At 43.4% G+C, this 20885-nt stretch overlaps 1 protein-coding gene across 2 annotated transcripts in view; it reads left to right on the plus strand.

The window, feature by feature from the left end:
* The window catches only part of CLYBL (citramalyl-CoA lyase), a gene marked incomplete at its 5' end in the record, with an annotated part of 234426 nt that extends 223903 nt beyond the window's left edge, over positions 1–10523 (plus strand). Inside the window, 2 exons of one of the 2 annotated variants that reach the window (XM_082859229.1) lie at positions 9262–9381; positions 10404–10523. In XM_082859229.1, coding sequence (XP_082715355.1) covers positions 9262–9357 — 96 coding nt within the window. In that variant the 3' untranslated portion in view covers positions 9358–9381; positions 10404–10523. Of the gene's footprint in view, positions 1–9261; positions 9382–10383 lie in introns of both variants that reach the window. The other variant, XM_082859230.1, reaches the window with a different exon arrangement.
* Positions 10524–20885: the final 10362 nt, after the last annotated feature.

A 20885-nucleotide genomic window follows, 5' to 3' on the forward strand; every position in this document is an offset into this window, starting at 1 on the left:
CTTCTCTCCTTCAGCTGATTATAATAGAGAAGTTCAGAACATTCTTTTAATATTTTGTGGTACTTATTAAAGAATTTTGTAATTCTTTTTATATTAAAAGCAGCCAAATGGAGCTTTTACTTTACTAAGAAATATAAATCAAGAGTTTCTAGAATTCTCTTTTTTTTTTCATTTTAGGTTAGTGGACCTCAATGAAAAAAAAAAAGTGGGGAAATTTTCCACCACTACCCCAGAGAGTAAAGAATTCTTTCTATCACAGATCTCCCTGCAGCATCTTGGATGGAAATAGGTACACAATATACATTTAGTAAATACTGTTTAGCCAACTGGTTTCTAAATTTCTGACAGTGCTAAAAAGAAATTATTCATTTGACTTTTTAACAATATATATGGTACTGACCTTTTTTCCTTCTAGAAAAGTTGAAAGAAAATTTTTCACCAATTATTTCATCAGTTATTGTTCATCAGTTGTATTTTAGTAAATGTTTAAAGTGCCTTCTAGTTAATGTTAGTTCATTTAGATATATTTTCCAAAGAAAGAATAATGCTACAGCATTTAAAATAGAAGTTTAATATTATTGGTCTGAGCTGCAAGCTGCTATAAAAAGGCCCTCATTTTCTGCTTTTCTTATAGGCAATATCAGCTTAAATTTGACATAAAATATTCTGAATTAAATGCAGGTATTTACACATTTACCTCAAGATTAAAAATAAAATATTTTCCAAGATTTCTAGTTTCAGAAAAAATCTGAGAGGTGATAGTTGCAGAACTCTATGTAATTAGTAAAAGTCAATAAATTATACACTTAACAATGGGTGAAGTTTATGGTATGCAAATTATACCTCAATAAAACTATTAAAAAACAGAAAATTAAGCACAACGTCTAATGTGCTAGCATATGTGGAAACCCCTTTAGATTGCAATATGCTTATAAATCCAATTGTTTCACCTCGGTAGGTAGCTTTCCATGTGGCATACTTGGCCTGATTTTTCCAGATTTTCTTATCAAAAGATATTTAAAATAAAGACTTGTCTATTCCTGTCTCATCATTTTGCCTGAATATTTTAAAAGATAAATCCTGTTGCCTACATTTAGTGGGTTCTGAGAAGAATTTTAAAAACAGAAGGCACCTTTGGTCTCCCTATCCGTTTGTGAAGTAAGGATGCTCTGGTCCACTGAGACCCTCCATCTGGGCAAGTAGACAACTCAGGACTGGTCACATATTAAGATAATTGACCTAAACATTCACCTCAGCTCTCCTCCCTACTGTTCAGCCACCTCCATCTTCCCTGCCAAATTCATCTTCCAAATCTTCTACTTATTCTTCTTTACTCCTCCAGCTTCGTAAAACTATGGGTAAAGTCCCAAATTAATCTTACCAGTGTCCAACACATGAGTGTTTCTATTTCCTGTGAAGGGCTAAAGCTAAATAATTTCGTGCTTCCTTTTTAAAAAGCAAGATGTTAATGATGTCCCTTCATTTTACATCCACTCAGGTCCCATGTTCCAAAGAATTTCCTCTTTTTATAAACGTGTCAGGCCATTTGTCTTCACTAGTAGTCTTCCTTTTCCTTCTCACCGTCTGCTGAAAACTGTCCTGTTTCACCACTGCCTCCGGCATAGCTGTGCTCCCAACTGCTGGTCACCTGCATCTGATTCGTATCTCCTCCGGCTGATAAGTTGTTAAATTCTTTTAAATGGATTTAAAAGAATTAAATACAGAGGGGCCGCTTGGACAGGTGATTCCCCACATCCTCTCAGGCAGCACTGACCTGGCAGCTGGAACTGCACTGGGGGGCGTACAGGACCCTCCATCCCATTCTCCATGGAGGGTTCTGTGCTCTTTTTTCAAGCCAGAGAGCCACAGGGGAAAGACAGGGGGAGGGATAAGGAGGGAGCTTCTCCAGACTTTTCCACCTTTCAGAACTTGGAAAATAAATCCAACAGGCTGCCCAGGATGCAGGATACCCAGCACCCGACACCCCCTCAGAGGCGGTGCTCTGAGGCAGGGGCTGAAGGGATCCTGTTGAAGCAGTTCAGTAGGCCCGAACTGTCACTATATTCCCCAGTCAGGCACAAAACAAACCCCCTTCAAATATTTCAGCTGTTACATTCTTATGAATCATTTAAAGGGTCTCCCCATCTAAGGCCATGGAATATCACCTGTGAGAATTTCAGTGCTAGTAGTAAGGACAGATTAGCCAAATGTGAATTGCCCATGTTGAAAGACTTCAGTTGAGCTTTTAGAAATTTCAAGTAGAGATATATTAAGATCTGTAAATTCTCTGGTCATAGAGTGAATGATTATTGAATTTTAATTCAAAATATTAAAATACCTATCAAATTATCACTACAATTTAAAGTGTTAAAAAAAGAAAAACATGTTCTCTATTCCCCAAGTCCTCAATAGTATTCTTTTACTCTCGATGGCAGTTTTAAAAGATGGTTTATCCATAAAACAAAGGGTTACTGATATTCAGAAGCACATACAAAGATCAAACGTCACCTCCTTTAATCCTTCTTACAAATGCTTTGGGTTTTTTGAGGACTTAAAATGTCATTCACATTTTTATTAGTGAATTTTTTCTCACTGAAAATATCCTTTGGTATTTCTGCCATCATAATAATTATAGTAAAAGCTTCCAAGTGGAAACTCAGGATGGAAGCACGTTGCATTTCAGTTATTCCCAAGTCAGTTATTAAAATTGCATTTTCACATACTTGCTTATCTGGGCCTTACCTGTATGTCATTAATTTTTTCAGCCTCATTCTAAGTAATAATGTCTCTGGGGGCTTCCCTGGTGGCGCAGTGGTTGAGAGTCTGCCTGCCGATGCAGGGGACGCGGGTTCGTGCCCCGGTCCGGGAAGATCCCACATGCCACGGAGCGGCTGGGCCCGTGAGCCATGGCCGCTGAGCCTGCGCGTCCGTCCGGAGCCTGTGCTCCGCAACGGGAGAGGCCACAACAGTGAGAGGCCTGCGTACCGCAAAAAAAAAAATATCTGAAATAACAGTTTAGATATGCTAGTTATTTTTTATAAATCACATCAAAATAAATTTTTAAATATAGTATATGTAAAATAATATATATTAAAATTTTTTGATATTAATTTTTTCTATAATCATCTTATGTACCATGGTTACCAGACATGCTTTGAGGTACACTGATTAGTGGGAAGAGTTTGAGATTTGGGGTGAAAAACCGAAGATTCTAGTCCTATCCTACTCATAAGTTGCTTTGAAAAGATGAACTAATAACTGAACTGCAATTTTTCTATCTGTAAATCAGATTGTTGGATCCCCAGACTACTCTAGAACAGAGAAAAAATTACCCAGAATAAAGGAAAGGAAACAAGTGGTTCAATTTGCTCCCCTCAGGGTCCAGGGCCCCCTTGGGTCCCCCAGGGCAGGGAGCAAGAACAGAGGGAGCCCTGTGGGTTCCAGTCTGGCTGCATCAAGCAGGGACTGAGTCCTGTGTGCTTTGTCCTGAGGAAAGTCTGTTGTCCCTCTTCCAGATTGCTCTCATTGAGGCTAGATTAGTCTCCCTTTCCTCAGGCCCTAGAGAAACCCCTTCATCAACAGACAGATCCAGTAACTCGTACTGTGGTCCTTCATTTTGCTTATCTATTGAGTCACTGATGACCAGAAGTACAGGGGGCTCTTGTCGAACACAGAAGGCCAACCCCACTTGCACATATGGATACACTGCTCTTTTTCCCCTGCCCCTCTCTTGACCTTCATTTGGCATCTCTAACCTTCTAAAGCTGACTTTAAAAGTACCCGTTCCCTTGGGAATTCCCTGGTGGTCCAGTGGTTAGGACTCCACACTTTCACTCCTGAGGGCCCAGGTTCAATGTCTGGTTGGGGAACTAAGATCACGCATGCTATGTGGCACAGCTAAATAAATAAATAAAGTACTGTTCCCCAAAGCCCCTCCAAGGCCAAACCACCCCGTTTTGATGGCTCTTTCTCTCTGCAGCTTCTAATTCCTTAAGCCCCACTTACAGATAGACTCGCTTGCACTTTAACCGTTAAGTCATTTGCATGAGTTAACCTGACCCCAACCCAACATCACATTTGTTTAGGTCAGTCCCTGTGTCCTACTGGAGGCTCAGCAAGTGTTGGCCAACTGACCAGGGAGTATTACCAGACCAGGGAAAGATCAAGTGGCACAGAAAGACACTTGCAGATAAAGGAGAGCAGAAAGGTAAGAGTGATTCTATCTTCCCAAGTCATTGTCCCCTCAGTCACCCAGCTCAGGCCCCACAAAAGACACAAGCTTCAGAACCATGTTTTGGGTGCTGGATTCTGGGGATTCAAAGATATGTGAGCCCCTGTCCTCAAGGGCTTCCCAACACAGTGAGAAAGACAGCGACGTAAACAGATAATTACAGTAGAATGCAACAAGTGTTGTTACAGGAGGATGTATAAGGGAAGGAAGGAGAGAAATGAGCCCAACCAGAGAAGTCTAAAAATGATTCACAGATATGACATCTTCTGACATCTTGAAGCATAAGGAGCAGTTTGCCGGACAGACAGGGAAAGGACTATCAGAGCAGAGAGCAGAGCCTGTGGGAGAGGTGTAGAGGGGTGTGTGTGTGTGTGTGTGTGTGTGTGTGTGTGTGTAGACTGGCAGGAGACTAAGCTGAGAGCAGAGGCAGGGCCTGGTCTCACCATGGGGAGCACTGGGCCCCCAGCTAAGGAGACTGCACTTGATTTTGTAAGTCCAAAGGGAACCAAAGCAAGGTTTAAGCAAATGGATGATCTTATCTGATATTTTAGAAAAATAACATCACGGTCCCAATTGGGAAGGTATCCCAGCACTCTCTCAGCAAGACCTCTACTAGCCAGCTTGGGAGCCAGGCAGCCTCCACACTGAGCTTTGGGTGCCTGGTTACCAAACTTAAATCCTTACCCCTTAACCAAATTGTGAGGGGACCAAGGCCATACTAGGGCCTGTCCAAGGATTCCAAGTGTGATAGGTTGAAAAACAGGAAAGAAAGAATGAAACAGTGCCCATCTGTGTCTCTGTGAGAGCATCATATTCCCCATTTTGAGGGGTATCAAGGAGCAGTTAACTTTGGGAGTAAGGAAGAGCTATGTGATGGGAAGTCAGGGCTGGGCCTGAGAGATTTTAGCAAGAAGAGGGTACAACCAAGGTCCTAAAGACAAATTCCATAGTGACCAACACTGACTAAAAGTTTTAGGAATTCACTGGGAACTGTAATGAGGTAAATAATTCATTGGGCATAAGACTTAGCATCATAGAGGAAGAAATAAAGTGTCACTCTGAAAAAGAAGGCATATAGCAGCTGTGCTAAAATGTTATCATTAATTCTGACACAGCAACATCATCATGGGAATGTGCCAAAGAGAACTCCCTGAATGCCCAAAGAAGTTATTTGAAAATACAATGAGTAGGGAAAGAATTATCAGTTTATGGGTGCTAGAAAAGTACTCTTTTAGTACTCTACAGAAAAAAATTCTCAAGTGCTAAGTGCCAGAAATGTGAAATATATGAATATTTCCCATAAATGTTATTACTCTTGGCATCACCACCATCATGATCACCAGTCCTTTTGCCATCAAATTGTAAGTCAGATTCTCCCCCATTGAAGAACTTCAAGGTCTGATAAAGTTCATGTTATTTCAATGCCTATCTTACCACCAGGCAATGACCCAGATGTTAGAAAAAGTACAGCCCAATAAGTAATTGTTTTCCTTCCTGTACAGACAACACCTATGCTAAGGTGATACTGCTCTTCATTTCCAGGAGGCTGAAGCCATAGACATGCGTATAGTAAGATGTGCCAAAGTGGCTGACTAGTGATTTATTACAACAAATAACTCAATAGGTAATTGCTGAATAAAAGCCCGTTGTGCGCAGAGGTGGAGCCCCATGACAGCTCTAGCGGGAAACGCATGACATGCACTAGGTATACAATATCATGTCTAAGTCAACAGTGTGAAATGGCAAACATGGTCCTGATTGGTAAGAAGGGCAGCCTTTTCAGGCCTCTGATCTCCCTATTCATAACACTGGCTTTTTCTCTAATTCTTGTTGCGTTTTATGGCACCTACTTCCATGCTCTTCCTGCAAATTTTAGGTCCTTGAGAGCAGGGATGGAGTGTTGTACCCATTTAAAAGCCAGCCTAACCATTTCTACCCAGGAGAGCTAAAACACAGAGCTTCTCAAACTTCAATGTGCATTAGAATCATCAGAGGGTTCCTGGCCAACGCTCGGACCTTCTGCATGAAACCTTATAGGATGGAGCCCAAGAATCTGCATTTTAACAAGCCACCTCCCGATTAGATGATTCTGATTCAGGCGGCCAGGCAACCCACTCGGAGAACAATCCACAAGCCCAGGGCGTAAGCCTGGAGCACACGCTTTGGATCAAATAGAGCTAGGTTTTATACCAGTTGTATACTTAGTGAGCTACAGGGCAGACTCGTACAAGTTTCTTCGTGCCTCGGTTTCCTCAGTTATAATATGGGGATGGATATATACTCATAGAAACAGATGAATACATGCTCATTGCCAGGGGATGGAGGAGGGGGAATGGAGAGTAGTTGTCTATAATGGTACTGAGTTTCACTTTTGCAAGATGAAAAAGTTCTGGAGATCTGTTGTGCAATACTGTGAATCTACTTAACACTACAGACTCATACACTTAAAAATGGTTAAGATGGTGAATTTATGTTATGTGTTTTTACTACAATTGAAAAGAAAAAAAAAATTTGTTAATGGGGATGGGTCATAGTATCTACCTCACAGTGTTTTTACGAGCATTACCTGAAATAAAACATGTCAAGGACCAGGCACAGTCCTGGGGCTAGCAACTGCTCAAGAAATTATAGCTATTATTATTGTTGTAGTCATGGTTGTTAAGGCTTTCAACCATGAATGAGTTACTACTTAGAGGCATTTTAAACCAAATTATATTCTGACTCTTCAAGCTGATGGAAGTTCCCTCTTCTTTTCAAAATGGTACACCAGTTTCTCAGAAACGCACTGAGCTGTGAAACCGAAACTTATCTATGATCACACATTAAGGAATGTTTCAAACCCTCCCCACAAATCCAGGTAGCTTTTGACAATCTGCATTCTTCCAAATCCTGACCAACAGACTGTTCACATTTCACATGTAGATCCATATGTTAAAAAACCAACCATATTCTAGGTCGATGTGAAAGCAGGAGGATATTCGTATTAGGAAGTCTTGATTCTTAACACTAAAATCCTCAATTTGCAGAGATGAAGGAAACAAAGGACAAAAAGGTTAACTTTTGTTTTCCAGCTTAAGCTTAACAAAGGAAGTCAAGCAAAATCTGCCACATAAAAGAAAGAAATGATTTCCCTGTCTTGAAAAACTACATGAAATATTTTGCATCTTTGACGTGCATGTGGAATCCAAAGCGGATTCAGGGAACATGGCATAGACCCAAAGCCAAGTCATCTTGATTCTCTGTGCATCATTTTGATTTCATGTGCATCTAGGCTAATTTCATCTCTATTATTATTAGCCTATTATTTAAGCTTTAGCAGGACACACGTGCTGTTTTACAGGGCCAGAATCCACGTGGTGGATGGATAACCAGGAGGCCTTTGGTCTTCATCATATACTCCAATGAGAAAACTAGACTCTCGCCTTGTAAAACAGGACGAGTCCCATGCCCTGATTTCACATGTCATGCGAACCCACAGAATATCCTTAGAACTTCTAACCAAATTCATAAAATTCATCATGGTCACAGAGACAACTAAAATTAGCTCTAGGTTGAATGAAATTAGGCACAGACCAATCTGGGAGTATACATAGTAAAATGGGCAGATTGGAAAATGACCTAACGGTATAGGATTTTAGGCAACACAGGTGTTCATATGAATCCGATTTCTCATTCTCGGGCTGAGAAGGCTAAGCACTGGTGAGAATTCTAATCCTAATGACTTTTAAATCTCTCTTGATTAAAAAACAAATTTCAAAGTCACTGCTAAGGATTCCCTGCCAATTTTTTTAACCTCCATTCTGTGTATAACTCTATGTTATTATAAGAGATGAGGGTTTCCAGCGAGCCCAGGAGACCATCCCAGAAGTCCTGAATAATGACAACATTGACTGTTGAGAGGTGGTACTTGTAAAATCCAGAAATGGATGGCAGTATATACAAATGGACCATCATCAAGGATTATAATTGCTCCAACCCACCTTCAGGTCTCAAAAGACCACCTGCTCCCCACTCACACCAGCATCCTTACCAACAGGTAGAAAGAAGGGGAATTAAGAAGAGCTGTAATTGAAAACAGCAAAAAGAAGTGAAGAAAAGAACATGAATAACCGGACATTAATTTCAGATTCATACTGCTTCTGTCCATTTAATTCTTCTTTTTCTGAGGCACTAAAGAAACTACCTTATCATCATAATGTGGGAGTCTCTAATGAAGGCTTGAGGTTCTGAGACCCAAGTACTAGCCCCAGCTCTATCTTTTCCTAGTCAAGTGACCTTGGAGAATCACTTAACTACTCTGGGCATCAGAGTCCTCATCTAGAACAGCACTGAGATCACATGACACATTCAATGAGTATTTGCAGAAGTTTTCAAAAAGTGAATCTGTAAAATGGGTATAAATCAGGAGATCTCAGGTTCTTTCCAGGCTAACCATTCAACAGACCTATGATTTTTTGTTACAGACTCATGTCCCCTGTCATTGTAATCCTTTTCTGCAAAAGTGTGTACCAACAGAAGAATCTCTTTTTACTCAGTATAATCCTACCTTACATTTTCTCATCACATGATAGTGTTACCCCTCAATTACATTACAACAAGAAGGAAGCATTCTTCCTTTAACCTGATCATACAATTATTTATTCAAACAATAATCTGTTGCCAGAGCATATTACTGTTTTCACAGTTCTATGCAATATTTCAAAAAGTATATAAGGAAGTATTTACATTTTCCTTCCACCCTTGTTTTCTGCTTGATTTCAAGAGTTAAATGAGCAGTTTCCAATACCTTGTGCCTGATGTTTTTCCTCTCCATTAAAATGCTGAAGTGGTTTTTGGTTTTTTTTTTCCTTTTTAGGAGGAAAAAAGAAATCTTTCCCCTGTAATTTACTTTGGCTTTCTCAAAAGTTGGGTAAGAAAGTCAGTATAATTCAGGTGGACTCTAAAATGTTCTTGTTGTACAAGTGTGTGCAGAAAGGAAGCCTGTAATTTCCGAGCATTCTTTCAGGAAGTTTGTATTCTCTGTCTTCCAGGGAGCCTTTACTTTCCGAGGGAGTGTGATCGACATGCCATTACTGAAGCAGGCCCAGAACATTGTTAGGCTTGCCATCTCCATCAAGGAAAAATGATCTGCTAAATGAAGCTCTCATCAGGTGGGCTGAGCATATACAGTGGGTTCCTTAAAGACAAGCCATAATACTCAAGGCAACTTGTTAGTATGCCAGATGGGAGCCTTTCTTCATTTACAGTTCATGTTAATCACTTTTTTTTTTTTTTTTTTGGTTATCTCACTGGCCAGTTATTCCTCTAAAAATGAACTTTCTTCTTTTTGATTCCAAGCTTATGATTTTATTGTTCACGAATGTGTTACAAGTACAGACTTATGATTTCACAGGGAGATAAAATAGTGGAGAGAGATGGGCTGTTCCAGGAGAAGTTTGGTCTTTAATGAAACAGATCTTTCCCAAATACGTATACTCCCTTCACCCTGCTCATGTTAGATGTTTCCCACATTGTGCATTGTTCACTCGACACCAGAAATAGTTTTAAGAAAGGCCAACCTTTTAAAAAATAATAACTCAGTGAAGCGTTGGTGTTTATTTCACTAGTAATCTGATAAAACAACAGAGATGGCATAGAAAAGTTGATTAAGTACCATACTGGTTTATATAGATATCTTCTAAAAATAAATCTTCAAAACTGATTACTTTAACCTCCACCACCCCACCACCCCCAAAAATGAAATATCCCTATCCTTGAACTGCTAGGTGATCACTATGAAAGCCCTCATCCTGGGTGAATGCTTTGGGTCAACAGTTACCAGCAATTAAAAAATAAATGTGCAGAAGCACAAGACCATCCATTCTCTCCCTTTATTTCCCTGTTTAACTGTTTGCCATTGAGGCCATTTCCCCCCTGTAAATGTATGGCTGGGACAGGGCCCCCTCAGCAATAAACTTGTAGCCTCTAAGAAGACACAATGCCACAGAGCTGGTGCATATGGTCCCCTGTGAGATTTGCATCACATTAGAGATGCTGCTACAGGTCATATGGGTGGTGTGGTTAACGGGCTTAGTAAAGCTGTTTTGAAGAGGTTAACCCAGCTTGTAGTAAGGGTAAATAAACATAACAACCAGCCATTCTTCCCTATTCAGCATGTGCTCTTATATTGAAGGCTAAAGGGTATTGAAGCTGCGAAGGATCAACTTGTGTTTGCCAGAGGACGCCAATGAAATTTGAAACACCAACAATCAGAGATTTTGTTTCTGCTCCTCATTAAATCATGAGCTTTTGTGTGGAGACTCTGGACGACTGTTCTTTAAGAAATTAACAGAATGGGAAGTTCTAAACTCTACACCAACCTTTTCATGACCTACACAGCAGCAAAGCTGCTACCCTTAGACAAACACCGCGGGGAAGGCTGTTCTGTTTATTTAAATTCGTAAATAGAAAACAGTTGTTTTTTATTTTCATTTTTTACCCCCTACGCCCTTTTAGTTTATTTCCTATGTGGCCCCTACCATGTGCCCCACCCAGGGGTCTACTTTCCCTACCCCTTCCAGTTCCTCCAGGAAGCCCAAGAGGGGAGGAGGGCTGAAGGTTATATACAAGGAAAGGCATCATGGAACCAAAGCAAAGTGGGAGAGGCCCACGTATGGTCATACAACATCCACCTCCAGTGCAGGGCAGTTCCGACAGGCATGCAGAGGAACCTGATCTAGGCCGGGCAGTTCTGGGAAACACATGCTCTGAGACACTAACTAACATTCTCAAACACGGGGCCCGACAAGGCGGCTCTTAACTGAGATGGGATGTGCTGCGCTGGAGCCCTGCCTCCCCAGGGCATCGCACCCCCCAACCCCTCGAGAGCATGGGTCGTAGCTGGAAAGAAAGGTGGGAGCCTGCCTCGTCCTCACTCGGAGGAGCTGGAAGGAGGAAGACAGTGTCTCAGCCAACTTGGGAGATGACTGGCCTCCAGCCAAACTGGGCTTCAGAGCTGCGGACAGTGACAGTGGGCAGCAGTTACAGGAGAAGCCATCCCTGCAACCCACGGCGCAGCTGTGCCCGCCTAGGGTGGTAGTCGGTGTGCACAGGGTAGACCAGGACCATAGGTGCCCACGCAGCCGAACCCCACTGCTCAGCACACAAACACAGGAAGACCGCTCAGAAGGCAGAGGGAAGCCTCCTCTCATTTTGACACCCTCAGGGTGTTGGAAGCATAGGCAGGACCTGTCTTAAACAAAAGACGATAATAAAAGCCTTTCTTCATACTTTCCTACAGGCAGCCTCCACTTCAACTCCGCTGTCCTGCCCGTCCTCATGTGTTGGTCCAGATAACCCCACCTCAGGCTTTGACAGGAAGAAAGGGAGACGCTCTAGTCTCCACCCCTGTTACACAGGCAACCCCCAAACCCTATAGATGGACCTCCTCGAGCCTGGGGCTCACTGAGAGCCAAACCCTCCACTCTAAGGGACCCCAGATGCCAGGGTGAAGGCATGCAGACCTCGGGGAAGAGCAATCCTCTCAGCAAGGTCTCCAGGGGGCCCTGAGGGCCTGGACCTGACTAGGTGTTCCCCACCCCCATCACCAACGGGCCCACAGGTTCCTAGATTTCCAACCATGTTGGACTGGTCACCACGCCCTTTATCTCAAACCACACTTTGTTCCAACAAAAGCACCTTGTTGTTTAAGTCTCCCTGAGTGTCAGATTTATCATCTTCCTCATAACCCCAGGGTCCCAATTATGATAGGATCATGACACTGGGACACACTAGAGCCAAAAATCTGGACCAAGGTCCCACTCTCTGAGCACAGACCCTACAAGAGGGACCCAGAAGAGGGTTTAGTCAGAGTCAGAGATCCATCATGCTTCATTCCTTGAGGAACAAAGGCAAGGAGATGTTGGGAGACAAGAGGTATCCCCACTGTTTTCCCACCCACATCTCTCTGGTGCCTCGGGTGGGTGAAGGTAATACAGGGAGGGTGGGAGGGAGGGCTGGGTGAGCTCACCCCACTCGGTATGTGACAGTGCCCAACCTGGGGAATTCCTCCCAGCTAGGAATGGACTGACTGCAAGAAGAGAACCTTGCAGTAATCTGATTAATTAAAAACCGTACCTGTTTGTTTATTTTTTTTTCTGTTTATATTTTGTGTAGCTCATCACAAGCTGCTTCACCATATTACCCCCCTGTTATTAATTCTTGGGGGCTAAATTATGGGTAACACTATTAAAACATTATCAGAACTGATGAGAAACAATTACTTAGAAAATGAGCCAGGACAAGATTGAGTTGAGAACATCAGTGGTGATCACTGCAGATTAGTTTAATAAATCATCAGGTGTAAGGCAAGACTGACTGTATGTATGCAAAGCCCCGTCACGGGAAAATGAAATTGAGATTTTTTTGGCATAATTTTTTCATTAATCTCAATAGGACCCGAGTGGTGTAGATTGTTTTATTCCCTAATACCTTGCCTGAGGGGGGGTTCCCAGTAATGTCTTCATTGTTTTACTGAGGTCTTAATGACAATCTGCGACAACCTCATTTTAATGTATAGAGGATTATATCAGTACCATCATGTTTTATTGAAATGGCGAGAGGAACTCCAGCAGAGTCCGGAGTCAGGCACTGTCCCTGAGCGCAAGTTGGGAAGTTCCTCAGCATCTGGGTGCGGTTCCCTTCAGATTTACAAGTATTGAACCGCTAACTGCCCTGACATCCTCTCCTCCAGGGACTGACTGGGAAAAGTGTCTTCAACAACGAAGACTTGCCGCCTCCAATTTGAATTTGAAAGTAACTCATTGCCTGGCATATTTTGCTGCGTAAATGGAATAGACCGTGTAGGGGTTTTTTTTTTCTTTTTTTTTTTCTCTTCTAAAATATTATGATGAACATCCCAGCCCCTAATAGTTCTTCAGCAGTTCGGGAAACTGACCTTCAGTAGGGACGATGAATTTTCTAATGATGTCTTAAGAGGAGAAGAGTTAATACGTGCTTTTTTATTTGGAGGGCATTCTGTTTCTATGTTTTCTGGTTAGCTTGGAAAGCTAAATGTCTTCCATTCTGATTTTGATTTTTACCTCTAGTATAATACTTGCGAGGCAGTTGATGGTACAAAACATGTTCTGAGATTAACAGCAGGATCTTGTGCATATTGATGCTGCGGAGGGTCACCGAACCGGTTTGTAACCGCAAAGCTTGCGCCCCAGGCTGGGGGACACTGTCCTCCCAGCCCTGAGACCCTCCCCACCACCCCGGCAGGTTTTCACATTGCAACTTAGGGGGAAAGTAATCAGCCGACCTCAACACTTAAATGTTAAAACCTTGGTCTTTCTTTCCGCGCTTTATTTTAAATCGAGGTGGGATAGGGGGTTAAGAGAGCAAACAAGTGGAGAATAAATTACTTTCAGATACCTTAGTACCAGAAAGCTTGCGCGGTGGCACCGGGCAGCTTTTTAGTGTTCTGTGACGGGTGGTGGTGGTGAGTTTGTTTAAATTCCAGCGATTATTTGGCAACGTATTTCCTTATGAATCTATAAGAATTGCCAACAACGAAAAGAAAGTGATTTGTAGGAAGGAACCGAAATCATCTTTACCGCCTTTAGATGGTTTGCTGCCGATCGAGCCCAGTTTCAGCTAAACGGGCTGAAGCCTACAGATTTTTTTAACTTTTTAAAATGTTTTACAAAATCTTTTGGGATTCGTTTGTCGCTCACGCCTGCCCTTTTTTAATTTCTGTGTTCTTCGGCTGTAAGCGACCCGCTCGGTTTTACTGTTTGCTTCTTGCGACGGGGAGGGCCGGCGATCTCGGGGACCGCGCGCCCCGTCGGAAGGACGTGCGCCCGCCGGGCCGGGACACGCCGAGTCCGCCGGGGTTGGGGACGCCCCGACGCGGAGACCGGCGGGGCCCGGCCGGTGCGCCCCGTAGCCCCGGTCGCGCGCGGCGGCCGCTCCCGGAGCTGCGACCGGGCGGGCGAGCGGGCGGGGCCGGGGCGCGCAGTGGGCCGGGACCGCGGGCCGCCCGGAGCCTGCGAGCTTGTCGCGCAGCCTCGCTGTAATGGTGGCAGATCAAAGGCTGCCCCGTGTCCCCGCGGAGCCCGGGACAATCCCGCGCCTTTGTGCGCTGTTGCTAGGAGCCCGAGAAACTAAGAGAAAGTGTCAGGAGCATGTTAATCAGACTCGTTACAGTGTAACAATAACGTCTCTCTCGGGTCTCCCAGGCCCCGCGCACCCCGCGCACAGGCCCGACACCTGCGCGGGGCCCTCGCGCCCGCCCTGGGGACCGGCCGGCCCCTGTGTCTTCCTCCGAAGTCGGCGCCGCGGCCAGGCGCCGGGACGAGGCCCTGGGGGACCTGCCAGCTCCAGGCGCATCTCGCGGGTCCTGGTTTCCCTGACCGGAGCCCGGCGCCCTTAGCCTGTCCTGCTCGGAGCCGATCCCTGGCCGGGGGACCAGCGGAGGATCCGGGTCCCCTTGCTTTTCAGTCATTGAGTGGAATTGCCCTAGTTATTCAAGCACGGTTTTAGAATCAAGAGAAAAATGAACATTCCATTTCAGATAGCTTTTTGGTGGAGTTTCTTCAAAAGATCCTAACTTTGCCTATTTTCCTATCAAATCCACAGAGGATATTTTAAGTGATAATCCCGAGTTTACAGAAGACAAACCCAAACTTTGCTAAAAGTAAAGATTTCTCGGTACTTTTTAGAGAGAATCACTTCATTCATTCGTTTATTCATTCAACAAACATCTGTTGAGCCTGACTGGATGCCAGACAGCTAGTCGGAAAGCCGTAGGACTGGTTCCGGATGCACTTTTCTTTTAAAATTAAAATGCCCTTGTGTGAAGTGAAAGGAGGAGCAAAGGCGTAAAATAATGTCAAATGTCAAAACAAAAAGAAGTGCCATTGGCTACTACAGCGACAGTAACAGGAGAGGAGCGAATTAAGAATTTAAAGCGTTTGAAAAACTCGCCATATGCTTTGAAAACCAGCCACTTTTTTCAACTATTTTATCTCCTCCCCAATTATTTTGGTCCCTATGAGTTCCTTCAGGCTGCAGTCCTGAAACCAGAGTCCTGCCTGAGGTCTGAGGAACGAAGTCAGCCCTTCTGCATGTTTGTAAACAGCCTGTCAGATTTGCTAAAGGATCAAACACACTGGGTCCTGGCCCCATTCTGCCCTCAGCCAGACACAGGGAATTGGAAAGCTGTGCTCAGTCTTAGGGCAGAATTTGGCCAATTCGAGGTGGTTTTCTCCAACGTGAGCTCTCATTCAGGAATCAGGATGGGCATTCTGGAAGGGCAGAGGGGCCACACTTCTTGGTGGAATATAACTGCCAAACCTGAGTCAAAGACAAAGCTTCCTGTCACCAGGAAGAATAGAAAGCAACCCACTCTCAAATCACCTGTGCCTACCTAGTGACCGAGGGGGAATCCTGCAACAATGTCATACTTCTCAGTCAGTCAAAATCAGTTTCTCTCTCACACTGTGTGCAGCATGTAGACGTATAGAAAACTGGAGATGGTCCCAGAGATTAGTCTAAGCCCTAGAAGGAACTTTCCAGATTCCCTTCATTACATAAATAAGAGAGTTGATATACTGAAAACTCCATCTTATGAAAACAAAGGAGACCAAACACTGACTATATCGTGATGTTAAAATACCTAGCTAAAGGGGAGAAATTCAGGGAAAAGAAACTGTTTTGCGGGGCGGTCGGAGGAAGGGAGGATTGTTTGGTTTTTGTCTACATAATGCCACATAGCTGGTTTTGCTGGGTTTTGTTTTGTTTTTAAACAATGAATCAAATTGCCTTAGTTATTCAGACACAGTAAAGGAATCAAGAGAGAAACGAGCATTCCATTTCAGATAGCTTTGTGGTGGAGAGTTCCTTCAGAAGGCTATCCACTCTAGGCATCTGGCTTAATTTTTTTTTTTTTTAATGGGCTCTTGAGTTCCATGGAAGGAAGAACATAAAACCAACATGAACTTCTGGCTTAGAATCTCTGGGAAAACTGTGTTAATAACCCAAACTCCCAGACGAGGAGAGGAGCACATCTGTTTCCTCCATGGGATTTCCAGGGACTGGAATTCATGCAGCAGCTTCCAGGGGAGCTCTGTGATGCCTTTCCCAGTGTGGCGTGAGGGAGCTCCAGCCACCAGGAGCCTCACTGGCATTTCCACACCAGCCCAGAGACACGTCGCCTCCCCCACGGGGCCCTGGCCACTGGGCAGGTGGACGGTGCCTGGCTGCAGGGCCTGACACTCCTGTGCAAAGGCTCTACACAAGCTGTAATCCCTCCCTCTCCATCATACCCAATAAACTCCTAACCATTTTTCAAGACACAACCTGAAGACCACTTCTGTGAAGTCTTCCCAACTACCCAGAGACAGCTTGCTGGCCCTCTCCCAGTCCTTCCATTGCATTGGATCAGATTTCTATTGTAGTACTGTGTGTGTGTGTGTGTGTGTGTGTGTGTGTGTGTGTGTGTGTGTGTCCCACAGCAGTGTGGAGGCCCTGAACAGTGGACATTGCCATGTACCCCAGATCCCTCTCCTGCTCACCTCTCACTCCCCACCCCATCCCACCCCACCCACCCACCCACCCCGCAAGAACCTGCTAAAGGTGTGTTCAGTACAATTAGGCCCTGAGACATCTGTTCCTCCGTCAGACGTCTTGCCTCCCAGATTTGTGCAAATATTGGCCCTTTTAGTGCATTTGCTCAAGGTCACACAGCTGGCAAAACCAAGACTTCAACTAAAGTCTGGAAATGAAACCACTAAACCACACAGTTGCACACCCGAGAACTCCCCAGATTTATAGCTTCACATTAAGTTCCCGATGAAGGAAGCTCTAGATGAGTTTTCTGAAGCAACAAGAAAATAGCTGAAGCCTCTTTTTCAACAGCTGCCTGCCTCAGAGACACTGCCTGACCCTGGCACGGGTATGTGAACTCATCACAATTCAAACAGCCAATCATCCAGTGTAACCAGGAAGCTGGGCAACCAGGCAAGTCCCTCCTTGAGGTAGGCCTTCATGCCCCCCCTCTCTGCCCCTCCCAGACTACACAAACAGTCCCTCGCACATTTTGCAGGATGGCGCGCTGCGGGGGGAGTGGCTGAGTGGCCATGGAGAATGTCGTAGGTGGCATAAGGAAAGGCGTTCCAGTGGAGGGATAAAGGAGCAGGACACAGGCTCAAGGACAGAGCCGGGTTCGCTCCCCACGCCTCCTCTTGTACCCTCCCCACTCCTGCGGCCCTCCCCTCATGGCCCCCATCATTCTGTGCATCACCTCTCATTCCATATAGTCCCTCCTCAGGCTACTGTCCTGCTTCCATTTCCCATTTCCTTTTTCTTACAATTTTACCTTCCTTCCTCTCATCGCAATTCCCAAACCAAAAAAAAAAAAAATTAACAAATGTAGGAAAGAAAACAAAAGTGGGTAAAAATGTACATTTTTAATGATTTCTAATGTTTTTTCCGTGTTTTGGAAGTAAATCTAGTGTCTTAAGCTGTGAGCTGCTGGCAGGATGCTGTGTAGTCCTTCATTTACTGTGAACTTGGCACAGGAAGTTTACTGGCCCATTTTACTGCAGAGCGCCTGAGTGCAGAGGACAGCTAATGCTGTACTTTGGGAATCAACGGAGAAATGTCAGTGAGGCTGCTAATTATTCAGTAAATTAAATATTGCTGCCACAGCTGCTATTTCTAATGTCCTACATTTGATCATGCTGTCTTAATGCAGAGCCAACATTCAGATTCTATTTAAGCGATAAAGAAGATGAGGACCTGGCAAACTGGTTATTGGTTCTTTATGTCTTAGGAGAAGTCATTTGAGTGTGCAGCCTGAAACTCACGTGGGAACCCAGAATGATGCTTACACATGACAAAGTTTAAGGATATAAAATTTCATTTCTATCCTTTTCTTAACTTTATTTCGGGGGAGGACGTTACCAGAAAGGTAACAATAAATGATTATTTATAAAAACAGGTATTTTCAAATTATGATAAACATTCCATTTAAGATTACTGAAGATGTGACCCCCCCAAAGTCATTTTTTTCAACTTTGCTTCATAAAGACCTTTTTAAAAAACAATCAGTCTTTGTATCACCTAAGGAATTTTAAACTGTGACATATATTTATGAGAATATTTAAGGTGACTATTTTCAAAATAAGTAGCAAATGAATGGGTTGTGAATTTGCGTGCACTGCCTCTGAAAATGAGCACATTTGAAAACAGTTTGTTCAAAAGGCGCCATTGGCCTTTTCCCTTCCTTCTCAAAGAGCATATGTGTTGCATTAGTACTCAGAAAAGAGCGTGTTTTCATAGCCTCCAGTGCTGCGTTTATAAAAATCATGATGATTTTAGGACTGCACCTTCATTTTTTGAATTTTCAAAACTTGTCCCTTTTTGCTCTTTTATTTTCTTTCAACAAAACAAAGACTGGAGAACCCCTTTAAGAAATTTTATACATTCCCACAGAGTCCCAGTTTGTTGACCTTCAGGCCACAGAGTAAAACCTTTCTTTTAAGTCAAGCATTCCCCATTGGGAAGCACTCCAGCTTTTTCTTTTTATGAGGAATTTTAACTGCTGGACTTAATTTAATTATTGTATTTTGTACATACTCCCAGGAGCCCCAGGGCATGAGCTTTACTTTTTTCAAAACTTTCAAATGAATATCTTTAGAAATGCACATTTCTGATGGTAACCTTACTTCTTCCACTTGTATTTCTAATCTAAATACCAAACTTGGATCATTCTGTTTCCTGACTTATTCCTGGAGAGGCTTCAACCTCACATCTCTTTGCCACAGATACTGTTCTTGAGTAGACGTGGAATATAGTCATTTGAGTCCAGAATGTGGGAGCCCGGGTTTCATAACAAGAAAATAAAAACCATCTCCAGTTGAACTACATTTTAAAACTTGATGGTTCTGGGGACATAGTCTTCAATAAGAAGGGTTCCTAGGTTGAAATCAGTAGCATGCTGGTCCCATGGCTGTAGCCTGCCACCATCTGTCCCTATAGTTTCTATGAGATATTCCCACAACATCAGCTGCTCCTCCCGGATCCCAGCAGAGGCTCATGTGCGAACACACACACACACACACACACACACACACACACAGGGAGTTGTCATCCCAAGCTAATGGCAAAGATTCAATATCTTTATTTCTCACCTCTCTTTATCCATAAACATTTTCATTCAAGCCTTCTGATTTCCACCTGGAAATCAAAAACTTCGACCACATCTTGACTCTCAAAGGTGAAAAATAATTTTGGGGGTATTGACTTAAAACTCCTATAGGAATACTGAAATGTGGAACAAACATAAACTTTCCAAATTCATAAACTCTGCCCAAAATATTTCATGAGGGTTGGGCCACTTATGAAGTAAGTTTCATTGTAGGACTTCTGAGACCTCTGAATTTAGGAAGATGTTTTTAACTAGAATTATCTGCTAGGTGAATCTGATTCTCTTATTTATTTTGATTTAAAATTATAGATACCACAGCATTTTGGTACCAAAGAAGGACTTCTGAGATCATCTAGGCCAATGATCTAGACCCTGGCTGCATATTAGAAGTACCTGGCGAACATTTAGTAAATACTCTAGTCTCACCCATCATTTTGCAGATTAAAAAGAGAAACAACCAGACAAAACTCTGAAAGATGCAACATGGCTTTTACATTAGAACTGTCTAAGGTACAATACTGTAACGTGATTTGGGAACTCCTGGCCATGCTAAACTTTACAAAGCAAACTTAATTAAGTTTCCATAATTATGTTTTGGGCCACATGAATTGTAAGATAGTTGACTGATTCTTCCCACATGATACACTTTCTAATTTTATACACATTCACATCCCTGACTGATCATAGAATAGGTTGGAATAATCACGGCCTTGAAACGTCTCACATTTAATTTTTAAAATAAGGTATACTTGTGTAGATGGCTGCCCTTCCTGAAAATTCATTTAAGTTTGCCCTTTGCAGTGGCAGTGGCATGCTTCTTGACTAATATTCTGCAAATTTATTTTTCTTACATATATTTAAAATATATAGGCAAAAAGCAGTATTTCTCCTAGTGTCATCTGATGATCACAAAACATATGAACCATAGAGCTTTACATTGTACCATTTTTATAAAAACAGAGGCAAAGAAACATCAAATAACAACTCATCCAAGTGAGAACCACAGCCCCATGAAGGCAGAAGTGAGCTTAGCTATCACTTCTGATGGCCTCAGGAGAGCAAAGGGGGGCCGCGCTGAGAGCCAGGGCTCCTTCTGGTAAGAAGCCTCAGCTGGGGGCTCCGCGGGCCTTTGAGACAGCTTGGTAATCGCTTACCCTCACCCCCCTCCCCCCAAAACAGCACCTCCCTCACCTTTCCCACTCCTCCTCAGCTGCCTCCTTCTCCCCCTTCCCCATCCGGGATGTCGGATGGCGGGATGGTGTGCTTGCAGATCACGAAGGGAAAAGGAGAGCTCCAGTCACTTTGACTGGAGGGCCAAGGACCTCCCGGGAGAGATCCAGGAAGCTTTGATCTCAATTATTTGCCTTGGGCTGAAAGACCTCTGTTTGGCCGATCCTCTAGGATCCTAATAAGGCCAGGACCTGGGATCACAGATGCAAACCTTTTTTCTTTTTCTTTTTT

The sequence above is a fragment of the Leucopleurus acutus genome (assembly GCF_964270905.1).
Source record: "Leucopleurus acutus genome assembly, chromosome: 18".
Lineage (NCBI taxonomy): Eukaryota > Metazoa > Chordata > Mammalia > Artiodactyla > Delphinidae > Leucopleurus > Leucopleurus acutus.